This window comes from Equus przewalskii, chromosome 18, assembly GCF_037783145.1.
Source record: "Equus przewalskii isolate Varuska chromosome 18, EquPr2, whole genome shotgun sequence".
Classification (NCBI taxonomy): Eukaryota; Metazoa; Chordata; class Mammalia; order Perissodactyla; family Equidae; genus Equus; species Equus przewalskii.
Window position 1 is genome coordinate 49730088 of NC_091848.1, and position 19762 is coordinate 49749849.

Below are 19762 nucleotides of genomic sequence, written 5' to 3' on the forward strand. Positions count from 1 at the left end.
GTTACTTTCAAGTCCAGGCAATTATGAATAAAGCTGATGTAAGCATTCATGTGCAGGTTTTTGTGTGGACATACATTTTCAACTCTTTTGAGTAAATACCAAGGAATGGTATTGCTGGATCATATAATGAGAGTATGTTTAGCTTCGGAAGAAACTACCAAACTGTCTTCCAAAATGGCTGTACCATTTTGCATTCCCACCAGCAATGAATGAGAGTGCCTGTTGCTCCATATCCTTGCTGGCATTCGGTGTTGTCAGTGTCCTGGATTTTGGCCATTCTAGTAGAAGTGTAGTGGTATCTTATTTTTGTTTCATGTACATTTCCCTATGACATATGATGTGGAGCATATTTTAATATGCTTATTTGCCATCTGTATATCTTCTTTGGTGAGGTTTCTGTTAAGGTCTTTGGCCTATTTTTTAATCAGATTGTTTGTTTTCTTATTGTTGAGTTTTCAGAGTTCTTTGTATGTTTTGGATAACAGTCCTTTATCAGATGTTTCTTTTGCAAATATTTTTCCCTCTCTGTGGCTTGTCTTTTGATTGTCTTGATCCATTGGTTTTTATAACTTAAGGCCATTGCTCACATCAGCAAGATAAGTTTCAGAGAGGAAGCCAGGTGGGTTGAGGAGTCAATGAAAAGTAAAGAAGTGAGAACCATGAGTAATAAGCTACTTTAGGAAATATTGTTCTAAAGGGGCAGAGAAAGATAGGGTTGTAGGTAGAGAGTTAGGTAAAGTTGAGGTAAATTTGTGGTTGAGAGAGACTTGACAACATTTCTGGACTAAGAGAAAGGAGCCAGTGAACTTGAAGAAACTTCACAGTAGAGGTGAGGCCTAATTGATGTAGAAAGATTCTGGCAAAGACAAGAAGGAAGGATTACTAAGACCCAGGTAGAGAGTTTAAGTTAGGGTAAGAGGAGGGACGTTTTTTCCTCTGAGGTTTTGGCAGAGAAGTTCAGGGTGTTCACACACACCTAATAACCTAATTTTGTTTTCTCTAAAGAATAGACGTCCACTGACAGTGACTAGGGGTATGATAAATTGAGAGGAAAGAGAGGAACTGAGGGAATAAAAGTTTCAGTGGCTATGTAGAGCATTGATAACAATCCTGTGAGAATTAGAAGAACTGTAAATCATAAGGAAGTAAAAGGGTTTCAGAGCTGGATAATTTTTAAGAGATGGAAAGACCGGCGTAAATTGACTTAACGTGAGCAAACCCTGGAGTTACAAGATGAAGGAAAGTATGTGATGAAATTAAGGAAAAAGATGAACAGGACTCAGATGGGTAGGAGAATGGGACCCAGTATTCTTAAGGATTTGGTGTACCTTTATGTAAATATAGTGAAACTATTCACTGACTGTAGGAAAACTTCCTGGTTGTAGAATTAAGGGCGACAAGTGTTCATGTAGCTGTCTTCGAATGCTTCTATCCCATTCACTGCTGCGTGCTGACTGGATGAGTGAATTTTGCCTTCATGTGGAGGCCTTATTACTGGAGGTCATTTCAGCGTCTGGTATTGGCTTCTGTTTTATTTGACCATCATTATTGATGTTTTTCTATTTAAAATGTAGTGTAGACATTTTGCTGTGTTTTTCTATAATGCCCGAAGTTCTTTTGTAGAAACCCAACTCTGGGATTAATCAAAGAGGAACGTATATAGAATTTATGAAAATTTTTATTTACTCCCACAGCTCTAGTGATGTGGTTAGTAGTTCAGTTCAAAACTCATTACAATAAAACTATATAGCAAAAATTAATTATCTTTAGCACCAAAAATGATGCAAACCCAAATGATTTAACTATATCATATATCGTTACTAGGCTAGGCTCAATCCATTTATGTCAGGGACAAGACTCATCCCAGAGTGATGCAGTCACTGGAAGAGAGTATACCCGGGCATTTTATATAAAGCGTCTCAAGATGTGATAATATCTGACAGGTAGTGGAGAAGTAGTCACGTTATGGATGCAGAATAGACCCATGGAATTGTTTCAACTGTGGAGGAGATGAGCAGTAGGCTCTGGGAGCATCTGTTTCTCCTGTCAGTCATCGACAGTTTATTGAGTACCCATAAAGTGCTAAACATTGTGCTAGGTACTACAGATGAAAAATGAGCTTGTAAGTTCACAATCTATTGAGATAGACGCATATGTTAACACTTCATAGTGATAACTAAGACAGTGTGATACATGCCATGATGAAGGTAGGTGAAAGTGTTGTAGGAGACTTCTGGTGTAAATATGGCTATGTAGACTTAGCATCTTCCCATTCTGTTTCTGGAAGCCGTCTAAGATCAATAAGAAAAAGAGAAAACAAAAATGTAAACTCAAATTTCAGTCACGCTAGGAGACATATGCCAAAATATCGCTCAGGGCTGCTCAGACCTGTCAAGATAGTGCGGGAACTCCACAGGAGGAAGAGAAAGGAACTGAAAGAAGGAGCAATAGCACATCTAAAGAATTAATACGAGTACGCTTACTGAAGAAGGGTACATCTGGAGATGGAGAGGCTGAGCCATTGTCTGCAGTAGCCGGGAGGCAACAGGAACCATACTGGACCTGCCTGGGTTCACAGAAGTAGAAGATGTGGAATGCACATGAAAGTACCCAAAAAAGCTGTCTTTGCAGAAGCAGTGTTTTTTGTAAAGATGAGAAGAAAAGAGGTTTTGCTTGTAGAAAAAAAGAAAAACCTGCCTGGAATCTTATCCTCCATCTACCCTTCCTCTGGCAAAGAGCTAGGCCTGGAAAGCCTAACTCTCAAAATGAGATGTTTAAGAAGTGAGCTAGTGTAGCAGCTAGATAAGATATCATGCAAAAAAAAGAAAAACATTGTAGTAAAATATGAATAAGACACGGTATAAGTAAGACACTATAAGAAAAAGGGGAAAAAATCTGGTTAAAAAAAGAAGCAACTGCATCAATTTCTGATAAAAACTGTCAGCAACTGAGGAACAGATGGGAACTCCCTCAGTGTGATAAAGGGCATCTACAAAAAACTTACTGCTAAAATTGTACTTATTAGTGAAAGACTTCCCCTAAGATTAGGAATTAGACAAGGAGATTTGCTCTCACCACTCCAATTCAGCATTTTACGGGAGGTTCTAGACACTGCCAGAGAGAGATATGAATAAAAGGCGTTCAGATTGCAAAGGAAGAGGTAAAATTTTTCTTTTCAGATGTGATGGTCTATGTAGAAAATCTGATGGAATCTATATAGAAGTTACTAAAACTAGCGAAATGAGTTTATAGCAACGTTGCAGGATATAAATTAAGTATATAAAAACAAACTGTTTCTACATACTATCAGCAAACAATTGGAAGTTGAAATTAAAAAACAATACCATTTGTAATAGCGTTAAAATATATGAAATACTTAGGGATAAATTTGACAAAAGGTTTGCAAGACCTATACTGAAAACTACAGAACACTGCTAAAAAAATTAAATAAAAGAAATAAATCGAGAGATAACTTATGTTCATGAGTTTGAAGACTCAACATTGTTAAGATGTCACTTCTCTCCAATACGTCTATAGATTTAACCCAACCTCGGTCAAAATTCAAGCAAGCTTTTTTGCTATAAATTTAAAAACTTATTCTAAAATTCATATGGAATACAAAGGATTTAGAACACTCGAAATAAATTAGAAAAAGAGCAGTTGTAGGACTGACACTACCTAATTTCAATACTTATTATAAACCTACAATAATCAAGATGGTGTGGTATTGGTGTAAAAAGAGACAAATAGAGCAATGGAACAGAATAGAGTCCAGAAATAGACCACACATATATGGTCAGTTGTTTTTCAACAAAGGGATCAACGTATTTCAATGGGAGAAAGAATAGTCTTTTCAACAACCGATACCAAAACACTTGGATACCCTTATTCCCTTCTTAAACCTTGACTGTTACCACAAACCATATACAAAAATTATCTTGAAATGGATCATAGGCCTAATAGTAACAGCTAAAACTATAAGTCTTCTAGAAGAAAATATAAGAAGAAATTTCGGTGACCACCTAGGGTTCGGCAAAGATTTCTTAAATATGATACAAAAAGCATGAACTATAAAACAAAATTTAGCAAGTTGGACTTCATCAAAATTTAAAAAACTTTTGCTCTTCAAAGGACACAATTAAGAAATTGAAAAGTCAAGCCACAGACTGTGAGAAAATATTGCAAAGCAATATCTGACATTAGACTTGTATCTAAAATATATAAAGAACTTTAAAAACTCAATAATAAGAAGACAAACAACACAATATAAAAATAAGCAAAATATTTGAACAGATACTTCACTAAAAGAGATAGACAGATAGCAAATAAACACGATTGTAAGCATATGTCTACATGAAAACTTGTATGCTCTTAGTAGTTTTATTTGTAATAGCCAAAAACTGGAAGCTACCCAGATGACCATCAATGGGTGAAAGGACAAATTCTGGTATGTCCATTTCAGTGGAATACTACTTAGCAATAAAAAGAAGTGAACTATTGATCCACATAGCAACAGGGATTAATCTCAAAATTCTTTCTACTGAAAGAAAGTAGACAAAAAAGTTGTATACTGTATGATTCTACTTAATATAAAATTCTAGAAAATGCAAAAAAGTGAGAGAAAGCAGATCAGTGGTTTCTCAGGGGTGGAGTGGGGTTCGGAAGGGTTAGGGAGGAATTGCAAAGGAGCATGAGGAAACTTTTGAAGATGATCAGTGTGTTCATTATCTTGATTATTATGATAGATTCATGGGTTTTACATATGCCAGATTTTATCAAATTGTACACATGAATTATGTACAGTGAATTGTATGTCACTTATATCTCAATAAAGCTTTAAATTTTAAAAAAGAAAAAGAAAAACGTCACATCAGAAGGAAATTATACATACACATTTACACAGAAATTTTTTAAAACAGTGAAAAAAAGTAATTTTTATGAAGAAACGTCTCAAAAAAGAAATACAAAGAATTCAGGAAGAGATGTTGAAACAGCAGGAAATGATGAAAATGAAACATTATTTGGTAGAACTCAAGAACGAAATAGAATAAATAAATGAAACTGTACAATTGGAAAGAGCACAAGGGCAGATTATCACTCTGGTAAACATAGTGGGGATATAGAGCAGGGGTCAGCAAGCTATTACCGATGAGCCAAATTCAGCCCACCACCTATTCATGTATGGCCCCTGAGCTAAAAGTGATGTTTACTTTTTTGGATGGTCGACAAAAAACCACATGCAACAGCAACTGTATGTCAGCTGCAAAGTCTAAAATATTTACTATCTAACCCTTTCCAGAAAAAGTTTGCTCTCCCCTGCTATAGAGGATAAAAGTGGAAAAGCAATTAAAACAAATAGAATTAGGAAGGAATTGCTTATAATTACGAAGAAAATGATAGTAGAAGTAGAAAAAGGAGATTCAATATTTGCATTATTGGAATACCCAAAGAAAAACTAAGGATAAGTAAAAACACATTTTTTTTTAAAGATTTTATTTTTCCCTTTTTCTCCCCAAAGGCCCCCGGTACATAGTTGTATATTCTTCGTTTTGGGTCCTTCTCGTTGTGGCATGTGGGATGCTGCCTCAGCGTGGTTTGATGAGCAGTGCCATGTCCGTGCCCAGGATTCGAACCAACAAAACACTGGGCCGCCTGCAGCGGAGCGCACGAACTTAACCACTTGGCCACGGGACCAGCCCCCCAAAAAACACATTTTTAAAGATATAAATCAGGAAAACTTTTCACAAAAAAATAGAACTTGAAGCTACGTATTTGAAACAGTATGCAGCATGGAAGGGAAAACTGTCCCAGAATAGTCAGCAGTAAGACATATCCCAGTAAAATTATTCAACTGTAGAGAAAAAGAATAGGCATAAAGATCAAATCATTTATAGGGACAAAAAAATTCAGATTGGCTTCAAATTCTCTACAAAAACTCAGCTCCAGGGAATAATGAAGTAAGAACATGAGATCCTCAAGGAAAGAATATGTAAACCAAGAATTTTACATTCACCATACCATTCTTCAAATGTAAAACTTAAAGAGTTTTGAAAATAGCAAAAAACTCAGGAAATATTGTTCTCATGATCCTTTTTTGAAGAAACAACTGGAGATCAAACTTCAACCGGCAAGGGATATCTGAAAATTCTACAGCAAAGAACTGGAAATAAGCATTGGCTGTATTTAACTATAGAACTAAGACTAAAATGTATGTGACATTAGGTACCAAACTGAATATAAATGCTCTGGAAATGTAGAAATAATTCAACTAACAAAAAAAAAGAGGTCAAGAATGAAAGAAGGTGAAAGGTAATTTGCTTGCCTCATTTGTAGTAGGAGATCAAGAAGTATCGTTTAAGCAATTTAAACATGCTTTTTGGTACTAGTGTAAACACTGAGAAAGAGAATATCGATAAATATCAGGCAGTGAAAGAAAAGAGGGAAGAGAAAATAAATTTTGTCACCATTCAGCGTAGGAAACTTATAGATATTGTCTGAGGATAGAAAGAACTAAGAATAAGAGTATTATATAAAGTTATCATTATAATAGTAATCACTAGGAAAAAAATACGTAATAGGTGGTATAGTGGTTAAGTTCACATGCTCTGCTTCAGTGGCCTGGGGTTCGCAGGTTCGAATTCCGGGCATGGACTTACACACCACTTCTCAAGCCATGCTGTGGTGACATCCCACATACAAAATAGAGGAAGATTGGCACAGATGTCAGCTCAGAGCCAGTCTTTCTCACCAAAAACAAAACAAAACAAAACAGTATCAGAAGTAGTACGCACATAAAACAAAGAGAAGAAAATTGACTGTATCATTAAAAACTGAAGAGAAATTATAAAAACAAAATGTCAACTAATACCAAACACGTACATGGTATCAATAAACATAAATGGCCCAACTTAAATGCCTTAATAACGGATAAGGAACTTCAGGCTGTATCACAAAGCAAAGTCAAGCCTGTGCTCTACACAAGACACATCTAAAATGTTAATTCAGAAAGATTGAAAATGTTATTTCAAACAAATATACAAAAGTAAAATAGGTGTCCCGCCTAATATCAGCCAAATTGGAATTCAAGGGAAAAAACATTAAACACTGCAAGGAAAGGCATTGAATTAGGCTAAAGTCTTCAGTTCACAATGAAGGTGTATCAATTACAAATCTGTCACATCAGCTAATGTAGTGTTGAGTTCCATAAAGCAAAACCTAAAAATGATACATGGGAAAAGAGACAATCACTCAAGTAATAGAAAACTTTAATTTGCTCTCGGCCTACAAATTCCTAAACAATCAATAATCAATAATAATAATAATTTATATATAATTGATACAAATCAAACTCGGTACTCTCAAAATAGAGAATATATTTCTTATCAAGTGCTTTTGGCATATTCATGAGAATGACTATATGCTGGCCCACCACAAAGCCTGGTGGAGATAGTTTAACAGCGTTTATCAAAATTACAAATGTGTTATACATTTTGACCCAGAAATTTCACTTTTAGAAATTGATTATATAGATGTACTCACACAAATATGAAATTACGTATTTACAAAATTACCTATTTTACAAGTCATCACAAAATATTTTGCATAGTGAAATATTGAGACCTAGATGTCTGTCAACAAGTCTGGTTAAATAAATTTTTGTACAATAAATTACATACAATGCAGCTGTAAAAGGGAATGAAGAAGCTTTTTAAGTGCTAATAGAGAAGGATCTCTAGGATATATCCTTAAGTGAAAAAGCAAGATGCAGACTGTATGTATAATATACTACCATTTTCCCTATCTCAAAAAAAGTGGGGAAAATGTTTTTATATATGCTTGTATACTATGTATAAACAAATCTCTGGGAAGATAAACAAAAAGTAACATCAGAGGTTACTTGTTTGTGGAGTATAAGCTGGACAAATGGAGAATGGAGTAGTAAGGACACTTCTTAAAAATATACTTTCTAAGATGCATGTTGTTCCATGTGAATATATTACCTATATAGCATCTAAAGAGAAATAATGCCGTGAGGCCATAGAAGATAAAGCAATCAATTCTCCCTTGAGGAATTGGGAGAGGCACTCAGAGTGGATCATATTTGAGCCGAGACTTGAAGGATGAGTGAAATTTGACAAATGGAGAAGTTGGAAAGACCATTGCAGGCAAAGAAAATGGGTTCTACAAAGGCATGGGGACACGAAAGTGAACCTGGGGATTAGCAAATGTGGTTGGACATGGGGTCTGTGAGGGCAGCAGGGGCTGTGAGAGGGATGGAAAGTGGCCCAGAAGAGGAATTTAGCAAGTTTAGGTCCAAGGATGTGCAGGCTGCTTGTATGTCATGCTAGGTGCTGTTTGGTTCCATTTGATAAATGAATTGAATGTCTGCGATGTGCCAGTCCCTGGGCTGGGTGGTGCAGAAATGAGACTCTATCTTCTAGGCTAGTGGTTCTCAATCCTGACTGCACGTTAGAATCTCTTCGAGAGCTTTAAAAAATACTGATGCCAAGCTCCACCCCATGCAGTTACATTGGAATTTTAGGGTGTAAGGACATCAGTGGTCTTTTTAAAGGCTTAGCAGTTGATTCTAACATATATCCAATTTTGAGAATGCCTCCCCCGCCCTTTCCTTCTCCTTATTTTATTTTATTATTTTAAAAATTATTTTATTGAGGTCATGTTGGCTTATAATATTGTGTCATTTCAGGTGTACGTTATTATTTATCAGTTTCTGTATAGACTGCATCGTGTTCACCACCAATAGTCTAGTTTTCATCCGTCACTGTACATATGTGCCCTTTTACCCCTGTTGCCCTCCCCCGACCCCTTCCCCTCTGGTAACCACGAATTTATTCTCCTTATCCGTGTGTTTATCTTCGACATATGAGTGAAATCATAGGTATTTATCTTTCTCTTCCTTATTGTAATGAAGGGAATAATACTGTGTAGAATGTGGTTGTGACATAGGTGGAGAGAAGTCTCTGAACTAGAAGCAGGAAAATGAGATTATAGAAAACAATTCAGTCAAGAAATGATAGCGACCTTTAAAAAGTGTGGTGACTTGAGGCTAAAGCAGAGTTCTGAATTTAAAAGAAATCTAAGTGGAAGAGCCCACGAAGTTGATTAGGGATCAGGTGGAGGGGACTGAGAGTGATGATGAGCCAGAGAGAACCTTGCTCGGCGATGTCACTGGTCAAAAGAGGGAAGGCGCTAGGAAGTACTGGTAGGGGGTGGGTGCAGGTACACAGGCGAAATAGTGAATTCAATTTTGGAAGGGTTGCCTGGAAGGTACCTGCAGTTTATAAGATGCACTGGAGGCATTTGGATCTCAGGACAGAGGAAAAGACACCATTTCAAAATCTATGCAGGCCACCCACACCGGAAATTTTTTCAGCGGAGTGCAGATCCAACCCTCAGTCAGAGTGAGGATTCCAGTTTGGAGGGTAGAGCACTTACAAGCCCAGGGTGAATTTTCTGTCCTAGAGAATCTGGACACAGATGGACACCATGATGATGTCGTGGTGGCACAGCCAAAGATAACGGGTGCACCAAAAAGGAGGGGCAAGCAGACCCCTAACCAGGGTCTCATCCATGGGGGAGTGAATCTGGGCCCAGGCTGCAGGCCCTGCATTACTCTTTATCTTCTCTCCGTGTATTTCATTAGCATCTCCTCATTTTAGTGTAATAGTTATCACATCAAAATATTAGCTTAAAAGCTGATGCTTTTTCAGGGAGAAGAGATGCTCCCTCTCTCTCTAGCTATGCCTCTGAGTGCAAGACAGCAGCTAGATGATGGGGATAAAGCAGCATCCAGTTATTAGGGACACGGTTAAGGCCAGTCTTCCCTCAAAAGTCCCTTGAGGCTCAGGCCCAGGGCTCTGAACTAGGCAGAGCTGTTGATGAGGGTCAGGATTCATTCCAGATGCTGGGACCTGCAAGTGAGAACAAAGGTCTCCAGAGATGGGGGACAAGGGCTGTGGGGACATCACTTGACACAGTGGCACCCTGTAATTACTCATAGGACAGTCGATCTGTAATCCTTCAACAAACAGTTAGATTCTCTTGTACTGTCCAGTCCCCGCTAATCAGAGCATTGTTGCAGTGTATCTAAACCGAAATTCCTTAAATAATTATCAGTGAGGGTGTGCAATCTTGAAACTTCTTTTAGAAAGGAAGAATATTGAAATATTGTAATATGTCAGTTGGAAGTTATTTTTACTTACATTTGTCTAATGATTTTTTTCCATGAAAGCTTCAGTTTATGCCGACAAGTAGGATCACTGAGTTCACTACCACCTGCCAAACTTCGGCATCTATGGTGAGTAGTTGAAGTGGGATTGAACCATTCGGGTCATGCTTTCCGTATGAAGGATAAGACCCAGCAAGGGCCCAATGTCACCATGCTTTATGAGGTTCAGGAAGTGAAGCACTAATAAATTTTTTTTAACTGCCATCATTTTTTTTCTTATTAAAGTGATACATGTTTTTTAGGGAAAACCCAGAAAATAAAATACAAATAAGAAAATTTAAATCACTCATTGTCTTAACTGCCTAAAGATGATGGTCATTTTAAATATTTTAATGTATTTCTTTCCAATATTTTCTGTGTGTGTATATATGTATGTGTATATATATATATGTGTATATATGTATGTGTGTGTATATATATGTGTATAGATGTATGTGTATGTATTTAATCCTATATACATCCGTGTGTGTGTGTGTGTGTGTGTGTGTGTGTGTGTGTGTGGAGAGAGAGAGAGAAAGGGAGAGAGAGAGAAAAAGTTGATTCAGTCTGTGGATATATATTTGCCTGGAAATACGTTGTATATGTAATTCCTACATTGTTTCTTGTTCATAAAATGTCGTTACATTATATTCCTCAAATATCTGTTAATATCTGAAATTTAAAGTTTTCAGGGAAATTTTTGAATGTGTAGAGCTTTTCAGTTATACCAATATGGAAAACTCTACAGTTTTAGTTATTCACATTTCTTAACAGCCAGATGATGGGATTGGTAAACCCCAGTTAACCTTTAGGTAAATAGGTTACTGATATCTATACACCAGGGAGCCAAAGGCAAGTAAGTCTCTCTTCGGAGGAAGTCAGGAAGCACACTGTGTTCTCAATTTGGGGTCTTCTGCATCTTCAAAACAAGATTTCTTGACTGAACCCGGCTATGCCGAATCAAATTGTAAACGAGCCTTTATAGTGGTATGCATTTGCTAACATCTGTTTTCTAAGCTTCTGCTTTTTAAAGTTCTCATTAGTAATAAATATCACCTAATGTCATAAGGTTTTCAGGGGAATGGTAGTTAATTATAAATAAAACTGGCTACCAAAAAATAAAAACATGTTCTTTCTTGTTTAAGGAAAATACGAAAACTCAGAAAATCAGGCCTTCGAGTGATAACTTGAAGCATGAGTCTCTTACATCCTTGGAGCTTTCGGTGAGCCGTGGAGGCTGGAAAAGAAGCGCAGAAGGGACGGCCTCTGATATAGAGTACATCTCAGAGACTAGAAGGCTGAAGAAGTCCACACAGAAGAAGGCAAACCCTCAACAGCAGAGATGTCCAACAGCCCTGCCGGAAAGTGTCAAACTAGCTGACAGATCCCAGGTGTTTTTTTTTTTCTTTTCTTATTCACAAAATGTATAGTAACTCCCTTATTCGAGACATAGCATTTGGTAAATGTTTGGCTTCATTTTCACATTTTTCAAGTACTCTAATTATAGCCTACACATTGTCATCTGAGTTTCCTGGACAAGGTCCCAGTTTCTATTTTTTCTTCTCTATTCTCTCTTTTGGAGGAAAAGTCAGACTGCTAATATCAGCACGTCACAGTGTGTGGGAAGCTCAGCCAACTGAAGGGCCCCCAAAGACTGCCCGGGTGGGAAAAGGATTTTAAATCTGTGTTTAAGAGAGCAATATTCATGTAGGATAAACCTGTAATCTTGAGCATTTTGCATTCAATACTTTAGAAAAATGCTTAGCCAAATTCTACAGTAGTCAAGGTTCTGGAAAAATAGGATATAATGTCGATAATAAAACTAGGTATTGAGACAGATTTTAACAAATGTACCACCCCAGAATTTCCGCATATCCTAACGTTTGTTTCTTTAGAAGACTCAGTACACTTTCATTCTGACAATGCTACGCTTATTTAATTCCTTTTGAAAATTTGCCCTCAGATTTAGTTTAATTATTGTTATTAAATAACAATTTAATTTTTGTTATTAAATAACAATACCTAAAATTGAGTGGGCATTTACCCTGTGCCAGATTCAGTGCTAAATGATTGTGGACATTATCTCACTACCATTTTAAATCTTTTATAAGTCAAAATATATTGCCTAGTTTATCTGCCTTGTTCATCAAATTTGACTTCAACTGCCTTCTTACTGTTTCTAAAAATTAAACTCACCCTTAAAATTGGATGTGAGCCACCGTAGAATATTCAAATGAATTGCCATTGGCTCTGTAAGCAATAAACTAATTTGATCAGCAAATATCTCCTGAACTTTTGCCCTGTGTGAGATACTGTGTTAAGCATTGTGGGAGACAAGATATTTTAGGCATGGTTCCTTCAAAAAGAATTATTCTGAACAATAGTTATATTACAGAAATGTTTCCCACATTACTTGTAATATCTTTGGCAAATGGTGTATACACTCTTCTTGAAAATCTTGAGTAATTGAGACTCGTTACCTCCTAAGGCAGCCTTTTCTCGTTCCATTTTGGGTAGCTCACTCTCTTAAAATATTTGAAGTCTGGGGCCAGCCCACTGGCCAAGTGGTTAAAGTTCCATGTGGTACGCTTCAGCGGCCCTGGGTTTGTGGGTTCAGATCCTGGATGCAGACCTGCTCCACTCATCAGCCAAGCTGTGGTGGCATCCCACATACAAAGTAGAGGGAGATTGGCACAGATGTTAGCTCAGGGCGAACCTTCCTCAAGCAAAAAGAGAGGAGGATTGGCAGCAGATGTTATCTTCAGGATGAATCTTCCTCACACACACACTCAAAAATATATATATTTGAAGTCCAATTCCCTATCATTCTGCAGTTTTGGCCCTAAATCTTTCTTTGAGACTATAGAAGCCAAGCTGAGTCTGTCTGCAATTGTCAGAATTTTACTTTTAATTTTGTATCACAAACATACAAGTTCATATATTCAGCAGATATTTATTCAACCCTTGCTATGTCCAAAATACAGCATGTTTGCAATATAGGAAGTAGTTTTATTACTTTATGGTCATATCTCCCTTAACCCTGATTTCCATTCATTAACTGTGCAATCTCAAGATTTGGGATTCTTGATGTATTTTATGAGTAGGTTGCATGCTCTGGAAACATACCAGTGATTGAGAAGTTGAAGTGTGTCCAGGTGTTAGAATAAGATGTTTTAGACTTTATATAGAGAGATTCACTTAGTGCAGCCTATATCCATATATATATATATACACACACATATACATATACATAGATACATGTATACATATACATATATACATATAAATATGTATATATACGTATATACATGTAAATTTTATATATATATATAGTCTATTATGTGCCATTTAGTATGCCAGGCAGCTACAAGGGATTCAGCCGTGAGCAGAACCACATACAGTCCCTGCGCCCATTGAACTTCCATGGAGACAGACAATCCAATAATTATACAGACAGTGGGAACTGCTGCTGCGGCAGTTTTTGTGACTTAGTAGCATGAGTACTTATAATAGGGGATTTGACTGTCTGAGAGGACAGGGAAGCCTTCTCTGAAAAAGTGATGGCTGAACTTTTAGGACTGAATTCCAATTAAATTGTTAAAAGGTAAGAAAGAGCATTTCCAAGCAATGTGAACAGCATTTCCTAAAGATGGAGCATAGTGAATACAAAGTACCTTAAGAAGCAAGCTATGACGGGCAGAGAGATGGAAAGGGGCTGTGATGTGAGATGAGTAGGAAGTGACCAGAACCGTGCCGGTTCTATAGGCTTTGAAAGGGTTTTTGCATTTGTCCTAAAAACAATAGGAATCCATTAAAGGATTTCAAACAGGGAAGTGATGTGATCGGATTTTCCTTTAGGAAGATTACTTTGGCTGAGTGTGAAAGGAAGGTTAGTAGAAAGCAGGGTAAAAGTGGGCAGAGCAGTTAGGTGGCTATTGCAATGGTCTCCTGGAGAAACAGCAGTCGTGTGGGCTAGGGGGATGATGGGGCAGTGGACAGAAGGAAAATACGTTTATTCCTGTGCATTTGTCTTGAGGAGGGAACGTCGAGCTGTTTTGGTGATATATTGGATATGGAAGGTGAAGCAGAGGGAAATGGCAAGAATGGCTACAGAATTTCTGGCTCTTACACCTGGTTGGATGGTGATTCCATTCATTGAAATAGGGAATCCTAGAAGTTGGCTGGGCTTATGAGCAGGAACATGAGTTCAGCTTATATAGTTGGAGACTTCCAAGAGGACATCCAAGTAAAAAGGAAGGGTAAGAAGAAAAGAAGGACTAGAGAGAAACTTAAGGGATTTTAGCATCTATGGCTAACTGTCGGAGGATAACTGTGCACAGTGATTGTGAAGGAATGGCCAGAGCAGTAAGAGGAAAATCCAGGAATTTGTTTTATCATTCAAAGCCAAGAGAGAAAAAAGGCAATTCAAGGAGAGCTGGTCATAGAGGCTAAATTCTGTTGAGAGGCCAAAGGCCTAAAATAGTGCGTTGACCTAATGATTTTAAAGGTAATAGAGATGAGCTCAGGAAGAATTTTCTGGTTTTTGTTGGAGTGAAGAAGGTAGAAACCAGATTACAGTGGATTGATTAGCAAGCGGAAGGTGAAGAAATGGAGAGAGGTTGTATGTCAACTCTTGGAAAAGTAAGATAATTTTATTTCAGAAGGTATTCTATAGTTAATGAAAATCTAGAAGTGAGGTGGAGAGACCAGGAAACTGTGAAATTCTTTATAAGCTTTTGAAAAGGAATTTAATCAGGTTTTAAATTGCAATGAAACAACTTTCAATTACTTAAGGATTATTTGCAGTAAATTTCTAATCTCCTGGCCAATAAACACAACAACACTTGGCATTACCACTGTCAGAGGAGGTGCAGGAAGTGTAATTAATTTTAATATTAGTCTAAGTAGATGGAATTAGGAAGGCAAATGTGCTCCAAGTAAATCTTATCATATGCTCCAAAAGCTTGATAAAAATGGTTCTGGGGGCTGGCTCGGTGGTGTAGCAGTTAAGTTCCTGTGCTCCGCTTTGGCAGCCCAGGGTTCACAGGTTGGAATCCCAGGTGTGGACGTACGCCCCAATCATCAGGCCCTGCTGTGGCAGGCATCCCACATGTGGAGTAGGGGAAGATGGGCGCGGATGTTAGCTCAGAGCCAATCTTTCTCAGCAGCAAGAGGAGGATTGGCAGTGGATGTTAGCTCAGGACTAATCTCCCTCAAAAACAAAGGCTGTGGAATTAGCTAATGTTTTAGCTTATATGTATCACAGTTCAGCTCTATTAATGCAGGTGATTAATTAACTAACTTCTCTTCCTAGAGAATTTGTTTACCACACCCTTGTGTCTCTCAGGAGATTCTACTTTCTTCATCCTAAACAACTTTTCCCCCCATTTCCTGAAAACAAGGTTTCCAATAAAAATAATAGACTTATTGTTTCCTGTATCTGCAACTTTTAATTCCGTTGAATTTTCCCTTAATGACATTTGTTAGTTAATTTCACTTGAGAAACATATATTAAGCATTTACTCTGGGCCAAGTGCTGAGGATTCGGAGATTGACACAGTTCCTGCCCTCCAGAAGCTAAGAATTTACTTCTAGCAATTCCACTCAAAGGAGACCTTTCACTGCACCATAAATTTTCCATTGCAGTTTCCCACCTTTTCAAGTATGAGGAAGTCTTTTCAATATCAAAAAAATGACTGCAGACATCTCACATGATACTAGGCAGGTCTAGTATCCATTGATTAAGAACTACGTAATAAGAGAAAGCCATCATAGATGTCTTGAAATGAATGTGTATCTTGTCCCCTTCGGTGACATCTACATAAATTTTAACACCAATATGTGTATCCACATGAGACTTTATTTATTCAGTATATGGACAGTAATTCGTACAGTCCTTTGCAAAATACTCTAAGCCCTTTTATTCGCTATTGAGCACCACAGTCTACACCACTCATTTCATACTTAATTTGCCTTATAGTATCCTTTTTTTATTTTGTGTATTGTTATTTAACTTTACAAGTGCTTATTGCAGTCATATACTCCTTGAAGGTGAAGATCAGAAATTGAATGACCTCTGTTTACCCTACAGAAGTCTGCTTCTGTACAGAAGTTAATAGAGGCTGACTGAAGGTGGTTTAAGGTGTACCATTGATTGCTACTAATCTTTGTATATTTTTTGTTAATACCTTACTATAGGCCTCTTCTTGGGAGGGAAAAAGGAAGCAGAGTCAAAACCTCGTGCAAGAGTGTGAGGCTTTGATTGAAGCTGAAACCAGCAACAGCGATCCAGATATAATCCTGGTGAGAGAAACTTTGCCAACTAAATGACACCTTGAGATTTATTCACATTCACAGAGATTAGAGGAATGCGAGAAGCGTTGCACATTAGTGCCTCAAAGCAGCTGAAACATTTAGTTGAATAACTTAGTGAAGAAACAAGACTCAGAACTGCCCAAGGCTACGCAACCTAGTAAAAATACAACTGGGTCTTACACCTCCTGACTGTTAGTCCATGATGCTTTTCGTTTTAGTTATCAGAGTGAGAAAGCTTTAATATTATGTAAATAGATACAAAATAAATATATAACTTGAAGGTCATCCTGAAACCTACATGCCCAAATCCAAAGGATATGAACTTCCCTGTAATTTGTAATATGGATTCTCACCAGAAAGTGTAATTCTAAATTGATTTCAATTAGGTCACTGCCAGAAGCCCTACTGAGAGAAGTCTATTCAAGAAATATGGACACACTTTCCATTTCATCCTCTAGGTTATGTATCCCTGATTCTAACTTGGTAGTCAGTATCAAAGACCTCCATATCTGGGCTCCTCTACCATAAACCCCAGCAGAGTTTCTTTCCCTCATTGAACCAAGTGGAAAAGCTCTTGGTGTTTAGGAAGAAATGACTCAAGGACTGGCTGTATGAGGAGCACTTCATCTGCGAAGCCATATTAAGAACATTGTTCATTATGAAGTGCAGTGTTTTTTGTATTGTGATGGAAAAGTTTGTTTAGACATTAGAATTTAATGTCAGGAAAAAAATCTATTTGCTATTTTCTTTCCTCAGAATATGAGCTTTATTACTCAGCATAGTTCTCTTTTTACCTTGATTACCAAGAAGCTGATAACTAAACTTCAACCTAAATAAGAATAACTATAGTTGCCTAGATGGGTGGTATTTTTTGACATAATAATATAAGTGAGAATATTTAGAAAAGGGTCTGACCTGATGGTACCTGTCTTTAGGTACGCTACCTCAAAATGCAATTTGGAATTGTGGATTAGTTTTCAATTACAGATGAGCCAATAAGGAACATATAATGTCTTCTGACTTTAGCCTAATTTTTGTCATGTAGCCATTGCCTTGTCACCTCTCTAAGCTTTGCACACAGCTTTTAGCAAGTGCTTTTTCATAAATCAGATATGACATTTATATTCAAATTCTTGCTGTCTTTTTATGTAATATTTCTCAAGTTCTCACGTTCCTTGTGTGTATGTGTGTGGTATGATTTATTTGTGTCCTTGTGATCCTAGCAGAAAGTCTGTTTTCAAACTGATGGTGTCTGGTTAATTTGGATAAATATGCATTATCTAGCGATGCACATTAATTTCTCTGTTTGGCTGTAGTTGCAGTAATTCCAATAGGAAATAATTACTTCTAAATGCTTGTCTGTCTGTATTTTCTTATTCTCAGAAATTAAACAATGATTCCGCTTAACCCCTGGGCTGCTTCCCGGTAGTCTTTGAACTATAGTGTGTGTGTGTGTGTGTGTGTGTGTGTGTGTGTGTGTGTGTGTACATGCTTGTGCTTTAATTCTGACCCTATACCTGCCAAATGTAAGAAGGAAGGCACTCAGGGCTACCAGTGCTGCAAGAGGCTACCACTTAAGGAAGAACAGTTAGCCACCATGCAGGACACCCTCCTGTCTCCCCCCAAACAGATGGTTTTGTTATTTTGGTGAAGATACTGGGGCCCAGGGCCTTATTTCAGGTGTAATAGGCCCAGACCTATATGTTCAGCACACCAAAGAAAGTCCATCTCACGGGGATGATTTCACATTATCCAAACCCATGAGACTGTTGTGTAATATCATAATGGCAGTTGAATCATTTAAAAGATAATGCAGCCTCTGTCCGGTTGAAAGACACACGCTGACTTAGGCTGTGCCTTCTCTCCCTTTATGCCGGTCTCCATGGACTGGCCCATTGCAATCTGACAGTTGCTGGTGAGCTCTGTGCCTGGATATTTAAAAGGCTTCCAGCTGAGACAGCCTGCTGTGTCCTCCTCCCCACAAGGGATGATGTTACCGATGCGGTTGTAACACCAAAAGGGCCGGGCCTGGTGCCCTTGCCGTGTGCCTACCTGTGCTCTGGTGAGTGTGGTTGTTTCTTGTTGCAGGGACGATGACTCCTTTCTGATCAGCACCTTCTTTGTTTGCTGTGTGGATAATGTCTGTCAGTCTGCCTTTTTTCTTAGTAGGGCACTTCATTTCCCTCTCCCCCAGGTTTCAGGTACATCTCCCTCTGGCTTTCGTACTGACTGTTGTGCAATTTCAAGTGAAGTGATGAGTATTAATTACTTTTCAGATTTGTGTTGAATCTGACCATTGCTGATTATTTCAGCGTTATTATCATTTATTCTCCTAAATGGCCTCCTCTGCCGCCCCCCAGTGTTACAACAGTTAGATCTGTTTTCCTGACTTCTTCCTCCTCCCCCTACCCCTATTCCTCTTTTCTCCAAGGCCTTCGGTCTACTGAAGATATTTTTTAAAAAAACACATTGTTTTGTTTTTTCCCTTTCCCAGTGGGATCATCCTTATTTTCTAGTCATTTTTAGTGTTTGTCTCTTTGTTCTACACTGTGTATCACATTTAACATGCTCCCAAATCATTCATGTGGCGTTGGCCTTCATTTGCCTTATCTTAGGTTGCTTCTGATCGTATACTTTGTTGCTGCCACTTCCGTGGCATTTTTTCCTTTTTGATATTAATTTATGCTTGGCCTTTTAGCCAGTGCAGGCCATTCATTTCAAAGTCCATGCAATGAGAGTGTTCTTGGCAAGACCTTGTGTTTCGTTTGGAGCTGTGGAAGTCTCCAACTGAGATTCCGTTAAAGCTCCAGGCATTTTTTAGCGATTAAAAAACTCATGAAAATAATGAGGAGATTTTTTTAAGGACATCTTAATCTCTTCAGAACACCCCAGATCGCCTCCCAGTTGGACCTTTGGAGACGTTGTGCATGGGGCTATCAGTCTGCACTGCAGCAGACGTCTTTCATTATTTTTCACAATCTTGTTAACACAGCTCCAGTTCCCTCCACCGTTTCAGGGTAACTGGTGTGATCCAGATTTATTATCTCTGACCCTGTAAAATGGTATTTTTCTGAAATTCTACGGTGTGTGCACACACGTGTGTTTTCGTGGAGTTAGCCTTTCCTCTTTCTGGGCGGCCGTGATGGAATTCAGCTACTCTACTTCACAAGTGTCATCTAATCCTTTTAATAACCTGAGGGGTAAGTGCTCTTCTCATCC

The 19762-nt window shown here is 37.9% G+C and overlaps 1 protein-coding gene across 1 annotated transcript in view; it reads left to right on the forward strand.

The window, feature by feature from the left end:
• Positions 1–19762, forward strand: part of MORC1 (MORC family CW-type zinc finger 1) — a 168081-nt gene that overhangs the window by 114043 nt on the left and 34276 nt on the right. The window contains exons 18-20 of the mRNA XM_070582769.1: positions 10253–10318; positions 11374–11619; positions 16427–16531. Coding sequence (XP_070438870.1) covers positions 10253–10318; positions 11374–11619; positions 16427–16531 — 417 coding nt within the window. The remainder of the gene's footprint in view (positions 1–10252; positions 10319–11373; positions 11620–16426; positions 16532–19762) is intronic.